Raw genomic sequence first — 18,614 nt, 5'->3', positions numbered from 1 at the left:
CTTTGAACTATTTGTTGGTCGTAAAAAAAAAAGGTTAATTTTTAAATAAAACTTTTCACATAAAAAATGAAAACTATTTAAAAAAAATATATTGACTTAAAATATTTGTTATAATATTTATTGAAATTTTATATTTTATAACATTTTGATCGATTAAATAAAATTTAGAGACGGTTTAAAATAAAGTAAAAACGTAAGATGAAACATGAAATTTCGAACTGAAAAGCTTCGACGAAAAATTCTACTAAACCATCGAATTTTTTTATTTTCTTGACGACGCATTATCTCTTAAATAAACAATGGCGAAAACCTTGAAAAATTATTTTTTATCAAGATTAATTCGTGTAAAAAGTGTATAAAAAGTGCAAATATAATGTCAAAATAATTTTTATATTTATTATAAAACTAAATTTTTTCATAATTAAACCAAATTAAAAACTTATGGCTTTATCTTAAATTTATAGTATGATACTATTCGAAAAGAAATTATAACAAAATTGAAAAAAATATATATTTAATTTGCATATTTAGTAAAAATTCTTAAACATAATAAAAAATAAAAGTATACATAAAATATTTAACAAATATTTATAAACAATATTATTTAAAAAATTATATTTAAATAACATAATAATTAAAAACTGAAAATATAAAAATATAAAAAAAAACAATAAATTATGTACCGTAATTTAAAAAGTATAATATTAATATTAATAAAATAAAAAATAATTATAACAATGAAAAAATTATAAAAATTTATATACCATAATAATAGTTATATTTAATAAATTAATAATTTATTAATTTATATTATAATTAAAACTATTAATATATTTGAAAACGAATTATTTTATGATATTTTATTAATAAAAATTTAAACTTTTAAAATAATAAATCTAATAAACTAGTAAAATTAATTTGTATATTTAAAAACATATTTATTATAAATTAATACATTAAATATTTCATTATTAATTTATAGTTATTTTTTTTTTTTTAATATATTTAAAATATTAAATATTTCATTGTTGTAAAGTTTTTTATTTCTTCGAGGTTACGAAAATATTTTCCACGGTAACTGATCTTAAACTCCTCGATATTCGAACAACGAATCCATTCATAAATTTCTTTAATAAAATCAATGTCGTTGTGAAGTTGAAGATGTAATTCTTCACAAAGATTAATCCACGGAAGAAAATTCTCTTCAAAATCTTTTTTTGTTATTAAATAACTTGAGATCGATATCCACAACACTTCAATCTTATCTTTCGGTTTCCATCCTTCGAAATTAATTGGACGATTAAAGTAGACAACGCAAACTTTAGTTGAACATTGTATTAAAAGTTTTTTTTCTTCATCACTTAAAATATTTTTATTAACATCTAACGACAATAACTTTCTTCCAGATTTTAAGTAATGATTTATGAAATAATTTTCGCAAGAAGTTAAGTAAGAAGTTTTCCCATCGTGAATCGAAATCCGCCATCCACTATTCATACACCATCGTTCATCAACAATTGATTTTATTTCACCAGTAAATGATTGACTTTCATAAAAACATTCAATGAATAAATCGTGGTAATCTTCTCGATCTTGACTTTTACTTAGACGATCTAAAGTAAAATTAAATATTAATTATGAAAATAAACAAATTATTAAAATAATAATCAAAATTTAATACATTATAATATTCTACACATTCATAAATATAATTTTAATAATTTTTTATGAATTTAATGAATGAATAAAAAATCATATACAAATTTTTATATCTATTAAATAGATTATATTTTACATAACAATATTATATACATAAATAAATATTAAATTAAAATGATATATAAAAATATTAAAATAGTAAAACTTTTAAATAAAATAATTTTTTAAAAAAAAATTATAAAAATATAGACAATTTTTTAATTTTGTTAATTTAAACATTTTATCACATTTTTAAAACGAAATAATTTAAATATAAGTTATAAATTAAATATATTTAAAATAACATAAAAATTAGTCATTTATATAACTTAAATATACTTTCTTTTATTCATATATTCCAAGAAAATTTCGTCGTTTGGTTGTTTTAATAAAACATTTTATTAAACAAGTGAATGTTTTTTATAAATCAAATTTCAAAATAAATTTTGTAAAAATAATATTTGTTCATTCGATTTCGACGTTGATTAAAAACTTTGACGAATTTATTTCTTTAAGGACTATAGTAGTGAATTCGTAAAATACTAAAACTTTCAACAGGTTAAGTGCAGGAGTAAAGTTCAGAAAAAAAAGTTAGGAAAAATATTTAGCACTTTATTCCCATAATTAACCCGTTGTAAATAACCGCAATTTCGCATTTTTTCTGTCTTCCAAATGATGTATTTTTATAAATTTTATAAGATAAAATATAATAATATGTGATACAAAATGCGTTTCTTGATTTATACTTAGCGATTAAAGTCTAAACAGAAATACGCATGACTTGTGAAAAAAGGTTGTCATGGTGAAATACAAAGAAATTAGAAAGATTCATAATAAAGAGGCTTTCACACATCATAGTCAACATTATTTCATCATTAAAGCATAGCTACAAAATGTAATATATATAATATATTAAAACAAGCAACAAACATACCTTAGAAAAACCGATAATCGATTAAATTTAAAATTTACCATAAAATCGCATCAAATGACGTATTGTTTTAAAAAGTAAAAATTAAATCCATGTAACATTCATTCAAACGTAAACAAGAAAATAATTTATTTTTTAAAGTTAAAAATTTGTAAAAATAATGTTTTCTACTTGACGAAATCATTTTTTTTGCAGTGTAGAATTTTTGTGGCGAGATGATGTGTTAACTTATACGTCATAAAAGAAGAATATTTATAAGGTTTATAAATATGTTATTTTATTTTTGCACCACTAACGTTTTGAAGGCATGTTGATTTATTTTTCAACATATTAAATTTTCTACATATATTTTCAATTTACCTTTTCATAGAAAAAAACTTACTCTTTCATACTCAATTATCGTATTTCCAAGAGGAAACTCGTATTATATTTTCATACTTTAAGAAAACATAAACAGATTAACGAATACAAAACTTAAATTTCCTGAACGCAATTTTTTCAAGTTGCAATATTCTTGTAAAAAATTTTCATACTCAAACGGAGATGAAATTTAAAAAGTAAAAAATAAATCCATGTAACAAACATTTTAACGTAAATAAGAAAATAATTTCTCATTCACAACTGTTTCATAAAAACAATATTTCTCTGAAACTTTTTGCAAAATAAACACAGGTTCAAGCCAGAATATTTAACTTAGACGAACTGTCGACTTACATTAAAAATAGTACCATATTGTGCAAATGTTGTAAACATATAGAACGAAAAAGAAACGATTAAAAACAGTTGGTTGAAAATGCAATTGAATAATACCTCAGTATGTTATAAAAGTAGTATGACATAGATACGTACATACATTTATCATGATGTACTAGTTTTTGGCATACAAAAGCATGGCAAACATTTTTTAAAGTAAAAAATTTGTAAAAACAATGTTTTCCACACGACGAAAACAGTTTTTTTTTGCAGCGTAGAGTTTTAGTGGCGAGATGATGTGTTAACTTACACGTCATAGAAGAAGAATTTTTAAGATTTATAAATATGCATTTTTTTTTTGCATCACTAACGTTATGAAGGCAGGTTGATTTCTTATTTAGCATATTTATTTAATTTTTTACATCTATTTTTAATCTACCTTTTAATTGAAAAACTTACTCTTTCATACTTAATTATCGTATTTCCAAGAGGAAACTCATATTATATTTTCATACGTTAAAAAAAAACAAAAAACAAATTAACGAATATAAAACTTCAATTTCGTGAAAGCGATATTTTCAAGTTGCAATATTCTTATAAAGAATTTTCATACACAAATGGAGGTGAAACAATATAAAATCGTTCGTTTTTATAACATATTTCACCATTTTCATATTAATTTAAAACTCTTTCCATTAACATTAACGAATAAATATATAAACAGTTTTAAAATTATAAACACGTTATCTATATGCTATGTTATATTAAAAAGAATAAGCTTAAAGATAGAAATCAAAATATTATAAAAAATGTTACATTAAATTTAAAGGTTTATATATTTTAGCAATTTAATCTTGCATATATATAACATAATTTAACTAATATATCCACAACAAAAAAAATTCTGTACAAAAGACAGTCGTCAAAAGTTATTGTTTTGTTTAACAATATAAATTTAGTTTTAAAACATAAACTTATTTAATAAAAACAAATAAATGAATATAAAACTGAACAATACTTACTTACGAATTTTAATAAGTTTTGTTACCAGTGTATATTTTAATAAACATTGGTAACAGGTAACATTGGTGATTTCGTAAAACTGTTTTATGAAAAAAAAGCATGAGGTTTTATAAACATAAAACTCGATGATCGAACTTTAAAAAAATCTTTTCACAAATTCGAACAAAATAATTTGAATCGACCGTTTAGTTTTATATAATGATGTCGTAACTATCGCAACCATTTTTTGAAATGAAAGTATTCGAGGATTCACCATAAAGTTTAGATCACGTTAAAAGCTTGATAATATGTCAAATAATAAATTATTTATTTTCGTTGAAGAACATAAACTTAAGGTGACCATATTTGAAAAATACCAGACACATACAAGGCAAATTTGGCATGTATAAATACATACATAAAAGCCTGATTTAAATACCATTTCTTTAAAGGAGGAGCACTTTATCAAGAGGCGCCAAAAATAAAATAAAAATAAAGGCGCCCAAGAGCAATTTTTGTTACTACAATTTGCGTCTACATTCACCTATTTTTTGATAAGACTTTGCATAAATTTAATAAAATGATTAAATATATTTTTTATATTTTAAAGACGGTTTCGCCTTGCCCTTTTTGTGTTGTACTAACAATTTTTAACATAAGTTTAATTTCAATTTTTAAGTCGAACAGGACAAAGCGCAGGGAAGAACGTGCCCCCCTCCCTCGCGTCCGCCCTGCATACGAGCTTGGTATAAATGGCTTTTTCTAAAAACTCGTTTATTTATTTTAAAATAGCATGTGAATAAACTAAATTATGGAAAAAATATTAAACAATATTTGTATTTTTAAATCACAAATATTTTTCATAAGAATGAATTGTTTTCAGCAACATGACATCTTTTTCAATTTTTTCTGCAAATTCTGAGCAGCTATATTTTCTTAAATTAAATTTAACGAAGAAAATGGCTGCCAAAGTTTTCATTGTAAGTTGGAATTTTCTTTCCGTCCAAATATCATTGCAATTAAAAACAATCTAATAACTTAGTTCTCCGAATTTCGTTAAACAGTTCATTGTCATCGAATATGATTTCTGTTGATTTTTTCAAAAAAGTTATAGTTTCAATAATTTTAATCCATTTAACTTTACAGTTAAGTAAAGACCATTTAAAAACTTCAACCTGATTAAAGTCACGCGTCCACTCGTCTATATATCGTCTGGCTAGATAAATATATATATCTAGCCAGACACTCCAAAAATGTCTACTTCTTTCAGAAATCGGTTTTTCAATGATGACTACTTTCTTTGGTAATTTGCAAATGCTGTCATACCATGAAAGATAGAAATTTTTCTTCTTTTCTAGATTTTATCTGGTCTTTCAAACCTTTTAATACTACGGCAACTTCAGCAGCAGAAATATCATCTTTCTAATTTTTTTTTACCGTGTTATAAAAAACATAGGCTTGACTCTGAACAAAAAACAATACTATATCACCCATTTCGTTATTGAAAAAGTTAAATAAAAGTCTCGGACAATTTTACAAGCTTAATAGGTATGATCTTAGTGGCTGATTTAACTTAAGCACTTTTTCGATAGGTAGAAGTAAGGCCAACCAACGAATTTTTTAGAACCCAAGCAATTTTTGATATTCCACACTGGCCTCATCGCAGAAATGTTCTAAACTAGAAACTCAAACAGCAAAACGGTAAATAAATATCAATAGATAAACAACCAGATGCAGTGTTTATTGGATACATTTTAACATCCTTGCGGTTTGATGCATCAGAAAGAATTGACATATATGATGCTTTTAATAAAGCATTTTCTTAGTTAGTTTCAACTCTTGAACACGTTTACAATTATTGCTTCACATTTTGTATGTGCACAAGCAAATCTTGGACTTTAAAATTTCTTAATTAGCTTTGATGTACAATCAGCACTTCTAAAGCTATGATTGTGTGGAATGCAATTGTTCCTTCTTGAATGGTTAATAGTTTTTCATTTTGACCAAAGCTGACTTTTCATCAACTTTGTGATTTTTGTTTGACGATATAGAAGCACCCAATGTTAATTTGTGTTTGATAGATTTGCGATGATCTTCACCGTCAACGACTACTAATGTCAAATAGGCTTTGACAAATAGTACATTTGAAGCTTTTGCTTTGCGTTAAGAAAGGAAGCATTTTTTTAAATTAAAATTAAATGTTAATAAAAATTAAAACCTTCTCTTCTTCCTATTCACTTTTTGAATTTAATGTAAAAATAGTTACAAAAACCTTAAACTACTTTTTTATGAACACTTATTTCTAAAAACTTCTTATTAAAATAAATCGCAAGGCGTTATTTACAACAATTAGAGAAAAAAGACATTACAAGGGAAGCAAAATTTGTGTAAAAAGAGCGCATTTTCTTCGTCGAGGTTGAAAAATCTTTCGAAGTAATTTTTTTTTTTTTCAAATGGGAATTTTAAAAACTTTTTTTTTTAAACTCTACGGGAATTTCATTTATTTAGTTTCGTGTTTTATAGTTAAGTTTTAATAATGGAATTTTTTTTCATTTTTTTAAACTATATTATAGAAAATTCAATTATTCAAAAAATATTTTTTGAAAGAATTTTATTTACTTTTTTTTAATATATAAACGCGTACACAAACGCGTATAAACCCCAAACGCGCAAAACCACCGTCAAACGCTTACTGCACGCGCTAAACGCGTACGTATAGTCACCTTAAACAAACTATTAATTTTATTGATGTGAAATAAATAAAACGAAAATAAAAAATTAAAGATAGATTAAAGTAAATGTTATTTTTTCTGACGTCATTAACATAATTTTAAAGGAACAAAAAATAAGCGAAACGCGTTTTCTTTCAAAACAAAATTTACAGTTTGTAAATTATTATTAGTTACTTTAGTACAGTGGTTCTCAACCTGTGGGTCGCGATCCCGCCAGGGGTCGAATGGCGATAAAAAAACATGAAACTTTAGCTATGTTCAGTTTTTCACAATGAAAATAATTCCTGTATATGCGGAAATTTATATTGCGATATATAATTTTACATTATAACAACAGCAAAAGTACAGAATATAAAGTGAACCGAATATAAAGTTATATATTCATAAAATATTTCTTATTATAAAAACGTAACAAGATAAATAAACAATATATATATATATATATATATATATATATATATATATATATATATATATATATATATATATATATATATATACATGTATGTATATATATATATATATATATATATATATATATATATATATATATATATATATATATATATATATAAATATTATATATATAATATTTGTATTTATCGTTTTCTTGATGTTTCTTATTTATATCGGTTTTAAACCATAACTTTCACGAGTTTAACAAAAAAAATTTTTTTTTGCATAAAAAGTATAAAAATTCACTAACTTTAGAATAATAGTATTTTAAAGCTTTGATCTTCAAATACAAAAAATAAATAAAAACAAAAATGGATCTATCTTTCCTTGTTTGATAGAGCATATAGCACAAGGGCAGTGCCTTCTTGTTTAATCCTTCTTAACTTTTCATTTCGATGACGATCATTCAAACGATGAATCGTCTAGTTAGGCTATCAGTATAGCAACAACTTTACTGAAGGCCTTACAATTCTGTTCAAAAGTATGATTTTGCTTTGCATCCTCTATAAATTTAAATTGGATGAGAATTTATATCCAAACTAATTTCATGGTCCACAAATTGCTTCACTAATTGAATTAATGAACTAATCGTATCTAATTAAAGACATCTTTTGTTTTAATTGCCGAAAAATGATAAGAATAGTTTTTCAAAATATGAGTATGCAAAACATAAGTATAAATTCTTAGACACAAATTAAGGTCTGCTTAAGGCAAAGTTAATTTAACACAAGTTAATTTAAAAACAAAATATCTTTATAAAGGTATTTATCTCTGCTTGAGAGAAACAAAAAAAAAAAAAAAATCAAAATAATTGCTTTACTTTAAAAAGGTCCACAATTTATAAATAGATTTCATCAAATTGAATTTTGGTGCATAAAAAATAAAACCATATATTTTGTAAATGAACAAAAAAGCGTTTTAAAAAAATCTAAAGTAAAAATAACATCACTAAAAAACATATAAAAGAATCTGTCTTGTGATTTTAAAATCAGTATAAATAGTAAGCAACTTGGAAATTGAGTAATATTTTACACAATAAAAATTATTTATACAATCATTATTATCACGAAAATATAAGAATAAATATCAAGTGAAATTTAATCTATTCTCTACTTAGTTATAAAATATTTTAGTAGCATTATATTTAATAGATCAGTAACTTTATTTTCTTTCTATAACAAAACATTGTTTAAGTTAGTTTTGAATTGTTAGTTTTAAGATGAACTATTTAAGGTAAGGGCATCCAATCATTTACAAAGATAAATTTATAACATAAACAAAAAATTTATTTTAGATCTGTCACAAGGTGAGCTAAAATCTGGCTTACTTTGTGACAAATCATTTTTCAGATCTGCAAACACATTAACACAGAAAAGGCATAATTTAGAAAAAGATATTTTTGACCAAGACCTGTCTTGTTTTATTTAGCAGATAATGGAAGCATAAGCTGACCAAAAAAATACCAAAATTCTTTTGATCAGCCTATAAAAAAAGGGATGCAAAACTGCAGAACTACAAACCGCAGCCTACAAACAGCAGAGCAGATGGACTGACACACCTTGATTTATTCTAGAACGATTTGGGTGGTAGTTTAATGCCCTCATGCATTTAATTACCGCCATAACAAGAGGTCATAACATCCATAAAATTGCCCTCATAACATGAGAGCGATTCCATGTAGAAACATCCAGAGCATGCCACCCTAAGTCGCAGATTTTGGTGATATTTACACCACTCAAAGATTTTAATAAGGTATGAATATTTCCAAAATTTTATCATTTAAATCCAAATAGTTTCAAAGATATAACTATTCAAACTTTGCCTTGAAAATGTTGCCCTGAATAGTTTACTTAAAGTTCTTACAAAGAATTGGAAAGAGGTCTTTTCGTAAACAAAAAAAAAGATGGTCAAATTTACTTAATTTGTTAGTTATAAAACATTTATGAAACATAAACAATAATAAAAAATGAAAGGCAAAAAAAGGTGATACTCCTAAGTGCTTAATACTCAGAAGTTAATAATTTTCGGAAAATTTTCCTACCCACCTGGAGCTTACTAAGACCTCCTCCCCCTGTTTATTAAATTTTACTCAGGGATGCGGAGTGTCAAAAAGGACTCCGGTTCGAAAGTCACAACAAGATTACTTTTTTCTAGTTTTTAGAATCCAGGAGCTCTAAAAAAATATAAAAGCTTATGGGCTACTAATAGAAAAATATTTAAAATTTTAGTTTTTAAACCCGGAGTCCTTAGGTATAATGACGGTAAGGACCTCGGGACTTTGGGCTTAAAAACAATAAGTTCTAAATCATAAAATCATATGAATTTTTTCTTTTCGCAGATCATAAGTCAACTAAACAAGTTTAGAGCTTCTGGACACCAGACACCGGGACAAAATAGATATGTAAAGACTATTTCTGTAAGAACTATTTTCTTCACAATAATTTTAGGTAAAGAAAAAAATAGAGGTAGATTGTTTATATATGTTATGATATTCTAATGATTATTACATTTTAATTTGTATATAAAAAATAATTTAAAGATAAAAAAATAAAAGCTTTTTAGACTTAATATATTAAATTTATATTTTTAAATAATTTATAATTTTTTTATAATTTATATATAATAATTTAATTAAACTATATATAATAAAAATAACTTTTAAATTTTATAAACTTATACCTAAATGCTAAATTAAATAAAATAATAATTGGCCCATCATATCAAACATGTTATGGTGCGTATAATGTAAAGAGTGATAAAATAATGAAATGCAGAAAGTGAAAGCAAACAACTTTATGAAATGTTGATGTGTTTCATCAATACTTGTCTCAATCAATTGGTGGCCACTGGTCAATAAAAAAATAAATCTTTATTATTCACTAAATTAATTTAGTCAAAATTTGCTTAGTATAGTATAAAAATTTAATAATATATTAAGAAACATTAAATAAAAAAGTCTAATTATGATTCTAAACTTACTCATTTAAATTTATCCACTAATAATGTACATTTGACAATGGTTTTTATTTCTCTTTTAGAAAAGACCGCATTCATTGTGCTAACTCTAACTAAAATATTATATAAGATAAAAAAAAAACAAAAAAAAACGGAGCCTCTACATCTTCACTTTTATAATTCAAGTAATCCCAGGTTAAATTTCAATAAATGTTTAAGGTCGGATATTTTAAACTACTAAGGAAACAGAAAAAGCAAGTCAGCAATAACTAAAGGAACGATTTGATATGGTTAATGGTTTTCCAGTTCATTACTGTTAAGTTACTCTCAGGGGCTTAATGCAATGTGGGGTGGATGGGAATTTTTTTAAGATTTAATAAATGAGGGGAGATAGGAAAGGAAGAAAGGGCAGGAAAAAGTAGTCTTAACAGAAAGGTGAGTGGGATTTTTTTTTTCCTATAAGTGAGTTTATAGTTTATAATTTTGAGATTTAATTTTGAGATTAAATTTGAGATTTAATATACAGTTTCTTTGTTCATAACATGTAAAGTTTAATAAAGTGGGGGAGGGGGCCTTAATTAGCTCTGGGTGGGTGGTAAAAATTTCCAAAAGTTATTAAACACCAACTTTTGTGTATTAAACACTTAGGAGTACTACCATTTTTATTTTTTTATTTTTCATAATTCCTGTTTTATAAGTAACAAATTTAAGTAAATTTAGTTTTTTTTCTTTTTAAGAAATAACCAAATTTCATTTAGCCACTGTTACATCCCTAATTTATGCACGTATGATTATAAACCATAGAACACAAACATTAGTTTGTTTTGGTAGCAAAGAAGTACAAATTTTGAGTTGATTTTGTCAGCCTGAGCTTTTTTTATTTCCTCAACATGTGAAACAAATATGTATATTACCTTTTTGCATATAACTCATTTTAAATTAACATTTTGCTTGAAATAAAGTAATACGATTTCATGATTACAACATGCATTTAGTTGCGAGTAAGCTGTAACTGTGTTACAACTTACATTTTATGATTACAACTGATTTTATTCGAATTTTTACACTACAAAAACATGCCTGTTCATGAGGAAAACATCCCTGTTCATGAATAAGGCTGCAAAAAAAAAAAAAAAAGTTTTAAAAAAGATAATATTTGTAATGCACAAAAATTTTTTTTCTGTAATGTTAATTCACCTTCCCAATGTCGAGTAGGCAAGTAAAGTGCCTCTTAACTCTATAACTCCGAAACACAAACCTTGACAAAGTTAAGTGCTGTACTACCAGGAAAGTGGTAGGGATCGTACTCGGAACCTCTTGCTTATGAGGCAAGCGCTCCACCACTAAATAAATATACTCTTCAATTAGATATATGTTTACAATATAATTATATATAATTTATGTTGTGGAAGATATTAATGTATTATAAATCGTATAAATATATATCACATATATATATATATATATATATATATATATATATATATATATGTATATATATATGTGACATATATTTACACGAAATATATATAAATATATATATATATATATATATATATATATATATATATATATATATATATATATATATATATATATATATAAACATGGACATATGAAAAAAAGGACCAATTTTCTGTATAATTAACAAAAACAAAAACTTGCCAGAAAATTCATAGAAAGTATTTGTTGTTCTGTCTACCATTAAAAAAACTATTAAAATTTATTTCTTCTGGGGTAAAATTGGTAATCAATGCCAATTTGTTTTGGGGCCTAAATTATATTACTATGATGCCAAAAACTTAAATAAAAAATAACCCAGAAATGACATACAATAAAAAGAAGTTAAGGTAGGCTGCAAATAAAAAGGCAGAAGGTAATAATGCACAAAAAATAAAAAAGCTCTGAGAAAATCAATGCTAAAGAAGATAAAACATCAGAGTTTGATAGAAAAAGAACTGCAATATTACCAAAAGTTAAAGAATTCTTTGTTGTTAAAATTGAGCATTGTACAAAAATTGGCTGGCCTTATGACAGATCTGCAAAAAAAAAAAAAAAAACTACTGTCAAAACATGAATAAACACATATGGGAAGAAAGGAGACAGAAAAATAAGAGAAAAACATTCCTTTCTATTCCATTTAAGCAAAAATATGAGATCTTAACTGCAGAAGATTTCATTTAAAGGCTAAAGTAATTAAAAGTAAAAATTTGTCTTCATTTACCTTTTTCTACAAAAGCTGCTGAAAATCAAACTAAAATAACTACAACTAAAAAAGATTAATACTGAAAACATTTTTAGGAAAAATAAAAAGCAATAACAGAATAATTATAGAACAAATAAAAACCTCTGTTGACTTTAGTCATTTTTGATGCTGGATGCTGATGAGATTGTTGTTTTTAATCTTATATCCTAGTTTCAGGGTAAAATGATCAGCAAATACACCTTTGACTTTATTGTTAATTTGAGTCTCGTGAGGAGCAACACAAAAATTTTTTATAATTTTCTTGCAGAGTATGTACTGTTATGTCGGCAAAGTTAAGAGACTATATTACATTATTCTGCACAGTTATGGCTTTTTAAAGATAAACAAGACTAAAAACAACAATTTTCACAAGATCAAGATCAAGACTTAGACTCTTAGATGTTCAACACAATAAGGACGCATGCTCACACCTGCATGTATACTATTAGGCTCTTAGCTAATGTATTATTTTACATCTTGGAAAAGTACCCATTTTACTTTTACTAATAAAAATATCAAAAGGTAAACCCTACTCTGATATTTTTGTTTATAATAAACAAGCTTTTTTAATAAAAAAAAACTGGGAATGTGTTTTATTTTGTTCTTGTTAACTTTTACAAAGTATAGGAAACATTTAAGTATAGTAAAACATACTGGTTGCCATTGTGGGGTTATAATCAAATTATATAAAAACAGTGTTTGTTTTGCGCAATTGTGCACAACATTATGATGGAATTTTACAAATAGTGCTAGCTCTATTTGTGAAGAAGTGATTTAAAAAATATATATATGCACACAATTACTTCCACGACTAAACTTAGAATGATGCGAGTTCAACCGCATGTCTTACCATACTTTAGATGTTCATCTTCAGTCTTATAACCTAGTATTGCACATAAAGTTATTTAAAAATACAAGGTAAGTTATTTACAACAAGTAAAATAATAAAAGAAACCTAATAAATAAAATAATACTTTTTAGGAGCAAAATAAAAAATGAAGAAAACAAATATATAGTTTCACAAGAAAAAATTTTTTTTTTTGGGTATTTATTTTCAATTTTATTTTTTGTGACAATAAGAACTGTAATATTTCTTCAAGACACAATTGTTGTTTAAAGTCGAAAAATTGTTTAAAGATTTAAATTTAACATACAAAATACACCATTATACAAACAAAAACAATATATATATATATATATATATATATATATATATATATATATATATCTATATATATACATACATATATATATATATATATATATATATATATATATATATATATATATATATATATATATATATATATATATATATATATATATATATATATATATATATATATATATATATATTGTTTATGTTTGTATAATGGTGTATTTTGCATGTTAAATTTAAATCTTTAAACAATTTTTCGACTTTAAACAACAATTATATATATATATATATATATATATATATATATATATATATATATATATATATATATATATATATATATATATATATATTGGTTTGTGTTATCCTAAAAGAACTTTTTCAGGGTATTCCATCAGAAGGATTTCTAGAGACTTATAAAGCATATATACAAAAACAGTTACAACTAAAAATTAAAAAAACTTAAAAAAATCTTTACATTTATTACAATTTCATTATGAAATGGTATTATTACAATTGTATACAACATCAACTATAAAAATTTTACAAAACATTACTTATAATGTCTTTAACAAAACATCAAAGCATTAAAAAACAAAAACACTACATTTGACCTTTATTGTCTTTTTGCATTGATCATTAATTATGCTCAGATATACTGTAATAAAAAGTTGATCAAATTATGTTGCCCTTGTATTTTTAGTTCTGAAAGAATTTATATTTTTCACAGCCCATCATCAAAGTCTAATAAAACAAATACCAAAAATTTTACACTTGATTTTATCAGTGGACATTAGTGAATCTTTTAAGCTCAAGTGAGGTTAGCAAGAGAGATTTAACCTTTTCCTTTATCACCTTTCCAATAAATCTAACTTATATAATGTAACTTATACTATACTAGTCTTAAAAAGTCTTTTACCAGCAAAAAGTCAAATATAAACATATAATAAATTTGAGAATAACCATTATGCCAATAAGAAAATTAATAAACCTTATTTAATCTGACTAGCAAAAGGTCATAGGGAATAACACATAACTGTTTTATCAACACTAACAATGTTCTGTAAACTAATGATTTGCAAATCATGTTAAAGTTGAAACAAATGACAAAATCATTAGCACCATAAAGTTTACAGATGGTGCACTCAGCAGAAAAAATTACTAAAAACATGTTTCTGCAAGAAGCAACTGGCCCTTATGCTCACAACATTTATCCTTAGTGGGCAATTTAGCACTTCATTACGATAGAATTAATCGAATAATTCTAGCTAAATTTGTGAGGAAGTTATTTTAAAAAATTATAAGCACAAACTTCATGCAAAAGTAATTTAATGCAAAGAAAAGAATTCTTAAAGTAAATTTATAAATTTATCTTGTAAAGGCATAAATTTATCTTGAAAACAATGTTTTTTAAATAACTATATGTCATACTCAAATACAAAACATTAAATTATGTTTTGTTTCCTAAAGAAAAATATTTTAATCAACTCTAAATTAAAAAAAAAAAACATGCACAAAAAAAATCCTGTCTAAACGTAACCAAAACCACATAACCACCTTCAGCATTTACAAAACGAGCAATGATCACACAATGAATTTAATTTTTTTGCGTCATATTAGATAAAGAATAGTTAATTGAATTTTTTTAGACAACTTGCCTTAATATTCAGAAACATATCAAATATAAAATAATATATTATACTATTCAATACCTTGTAAAAATAAATATTTTATTAAAAATAAATATCTTAATGAACACCTGAATGATTATCTAAAATAAGCTCACAATAATGCAACAGCGTTTTAGAACTTACCCAAAATGGAACACAAAAGTGAAGATTCTTTACTTGATTTTTTTAAAGGATTCAGGTAAGCAAGAAACTTTAATAAACTGTTTTGGTTTTTATTGGTTAATCCACAAACCATTGATATGCAGCTCTTCAGTTTTTTATTGCCCATAATCTCATCACAACTTAAACAATTATAAGCATAAACAGATGCACAAAACTCCACTATTGTCAAATGTGCAAATTGATAATAACAACCTATTTCTGTTTTAATCTTTTCTATAAATCCAAAAAAATTACCTTCATTTTTATCAAAGTCACTATAAAAAGCTTGAACTTCTTCTTTGGAAAAAAATATTTTATTTTCAACTAACAATTTATATGCAATTTTACAAATAACCAAAATATATTTTTTATTAGAACTGTCTTCCATTACCTCATCTACTAATTTATTGTTTTTGATGTGTTTTTGCATACAGTAAAAAAAAATATTTACATACAAATCTGTCATTGTTAAGAAAGAATTTGAATCGATTTTTTTTGAATCACTAATAATTTTACACATTAAAGATAAATAAAACGGAACAGATGCCATGGCTTTTGCAATTGACTCCTTTAAAGTTGTTTTTACAACTTCTTTTTTTTCTTCCACAACATGATTTTCTATATAGTTATTTATTTTATTTTCATTAAACCCCATTATTTGAATGATTAACTTATCACTATGTTTTGTAGATAGACTTTGGTAATGATCTATTGCATAAACTCTACCAGCAACTACATGTTTGTATTTTGTAATTTCTGCTAAAGCATTAACAATTGGATAAAACGTCAAACTTGGATTTAATAACTCATTGAAATATTTAAACTCATCTAATCCATCAACTATAAACATTGCAGTATGACTATTAATATTGAAGCTATTCATGATATCTTTGTATAAAACATTTAGTAATTCATTAATGTTAGAAATATTTGGATATTGATTGAGTCTCCTGCATTCCAAATAAAACACAAGTTCAACATTTTTCCAAATTAAACCATTTGACCAATCAAGCAAACATTTTTTAAGCAACCATGTTTTCCCAATACCAGCTATTCCAGATATTAATATTACTGATTTTTCTTTTGTGAATATTTCACTATATGTAATTGGTGTATAACTCATTTGGTTATTAAAAAGTTTATTTTGTTCAACACTAAAATCAAAATTCTCATTTATCAAAATACTTGTTTGAGTATTTAGATCAAAATAATTATGTATTGAAAAATTTGCAGATATTTTTAGTAACGGTTGAAGTTCACCAATTTTTCCGTAATATTCTAGATAAAACTTTTTAAGTTCAGCAGACGACCTTGACAAATCTAAATAAAACAAAAATTCTAGTAAAATCATGATTTTGCTAACATCTATGATCATAACAATAATAATTACTATAATTTTATATACTATTATATATATTATATTGCATATGTTATATATATTTTTATGTAAAAATAAAAATATTTATAAAACTATACTTTTTTTATGTAAATTCACCTCCTTAAGGCTAAGAAAGCTACTTAAGACAAGAAGGCTACTTTGTGGTTTTAACTACTTTGTGGTTTTAACTACTTTGTGGTTTTAATTGTGTTTATAACTCTCTCTCAACTCTATAACTCCAAAACACGAACCTTGACGAACAAGGCGGATGTACAGAGAAACAAGTTGAGTGCTGTACTACCAGGGACATAAAGGGGATTGAACTTGAAATCTCTTGCTTATGAAGTGAGTGCACTACCACTAAACCACTACCGCATACATTTCACTTGACACAAAATTTCTGATAAATTTAATGAACCTAACTTTTTGTGAAATGATTTTTATTGATTCAAGATTGAAGTTACTTTTAATGAACTCTTTATTTAGAGTCAACGTTGTTATATTTGACAAACCTTTTATTTGTTATTCTGCCTGAAAAAACTTTTGCTCAAGTTTTATGTTATTACTTTTAACAAACTTCTTAAATAAAATTATTTCAAGTCTTCTAAAAAACACTTTAAAATTGAAATTTGTTAATCTATTCACTTCAAAAAATCTTTATACTAAAGGCTCTTACTCAACTTTTTTCTTTGCACAATAGCGTTTACCAAGTTTCACAATAACAAAAAAAAAAAAAAAGCCTTTTTAGCTTTAGATTTAAATTAATTTTAGGTTTAAAACAAAAACAAGATAAAAAAGAAAAAAAGCTACCTTAAGTTAAACAACTTTGTCTGTTCGTTTTAATACCTTTTTTTTTTTTAATTTTCTTATTAAATTATCAAGTTCAAAAATTTCTTAACATAAAAATTCTGATAAATATTATAAATATTATTAATTTTTATGAAATTGATTTTTATTGGTAGTTGTTAAGATTGAAGATACTATAAACCAAAATTTTACTTTGAGTTGATTTTATTATATTTGACAAAGTTTTTTATTTGTTATCATTTTATACTCAAGCAGTTTGAAAGAAATTGTTTGAAAACTTTTTAATTATAACTAATTAAAGTTATTATTATAAAAACCTTTTTTTTTTTACTAAAATATCTTTAAAATTTTTTAATAAAAATTCGTACTAAACTTTAGAATTTCTCACTGAAAAATGAATAACTTAATCTAATCTTTAGCCAATCTTTCTGTAAGATTTTTTTAAAATGATACATTATTTGTTAATATCTTACTTTGGATTAATGTTTTTAACAAACTTCTGAATTAAAATTCACTATAGTAATTACTTGCAAAAATGTTATATTTATATAAAGTCAATTTTAAAAACTTAAGAATATTAAACTATCAAAGCTTATAATAAGAAATCAAAGGTATCATAAGATTAATCTGACATTAAAAACATTAAAGCGATATCAAAAGACAGAATTAAAGATTCCTCCTCAAAAACTTATTTTAGTCAAGCATCTCTGATTTACTGGTACTTGA

At 24.3% G+C, this 18,614-nt stretch overlaps 1 protein-coding gene across 2 annotated transcripts in view; it reads right to left on the bottom strand.

Annotated features, from left to right (window-relative positions):
* Positions 1-908: 908 nt before the first annotated feature.
* Positions 909-18,614, bottom strand: part of LOC136075087 (uncharacterized) — a 59,086-nt gene continuing 41,380 nt past the window's right edge. For both annotated transcript variants that reach the window (XM_065787329.1, XM_065787330.1), the window contains exons 8-9: positions 15,686-17,023; positions 909-1,613 (exon numbers count right to left, since the gene is read on the bottom strand). In XM_065787329.1, coding sequence (XP_065643401.1) covers positions 1,006-1,613; positions 15,686-17,023 — 1,946 coding nt within the window. In that variant the 3' untranslated portion in view covers positions 909-1,005. The remainder of the gene's footprint in view (positions 1,614-15,685; positions 17,024-18,614) is intronic.

Source organism: Hydra vulgaris, chromosome 01, assembly GCF_038396675.1.
Source record: "Hydra vulgaris chromosome 01, alternate assembly HydraT2T_AEP".
In the NCBI taxonomy this organism is placed as follows: Eukaryota; Metazoa; Cnidaria; class Hydrozoa; order Anthoathecata; family Hydridae; genus Hydra; species Hydra vulgaris.
The sequence above is the reverse complement of the archived record's forward strand: the minus strand, read 5'-3'. Positions and strand labels throughout refer to the sequence as shown.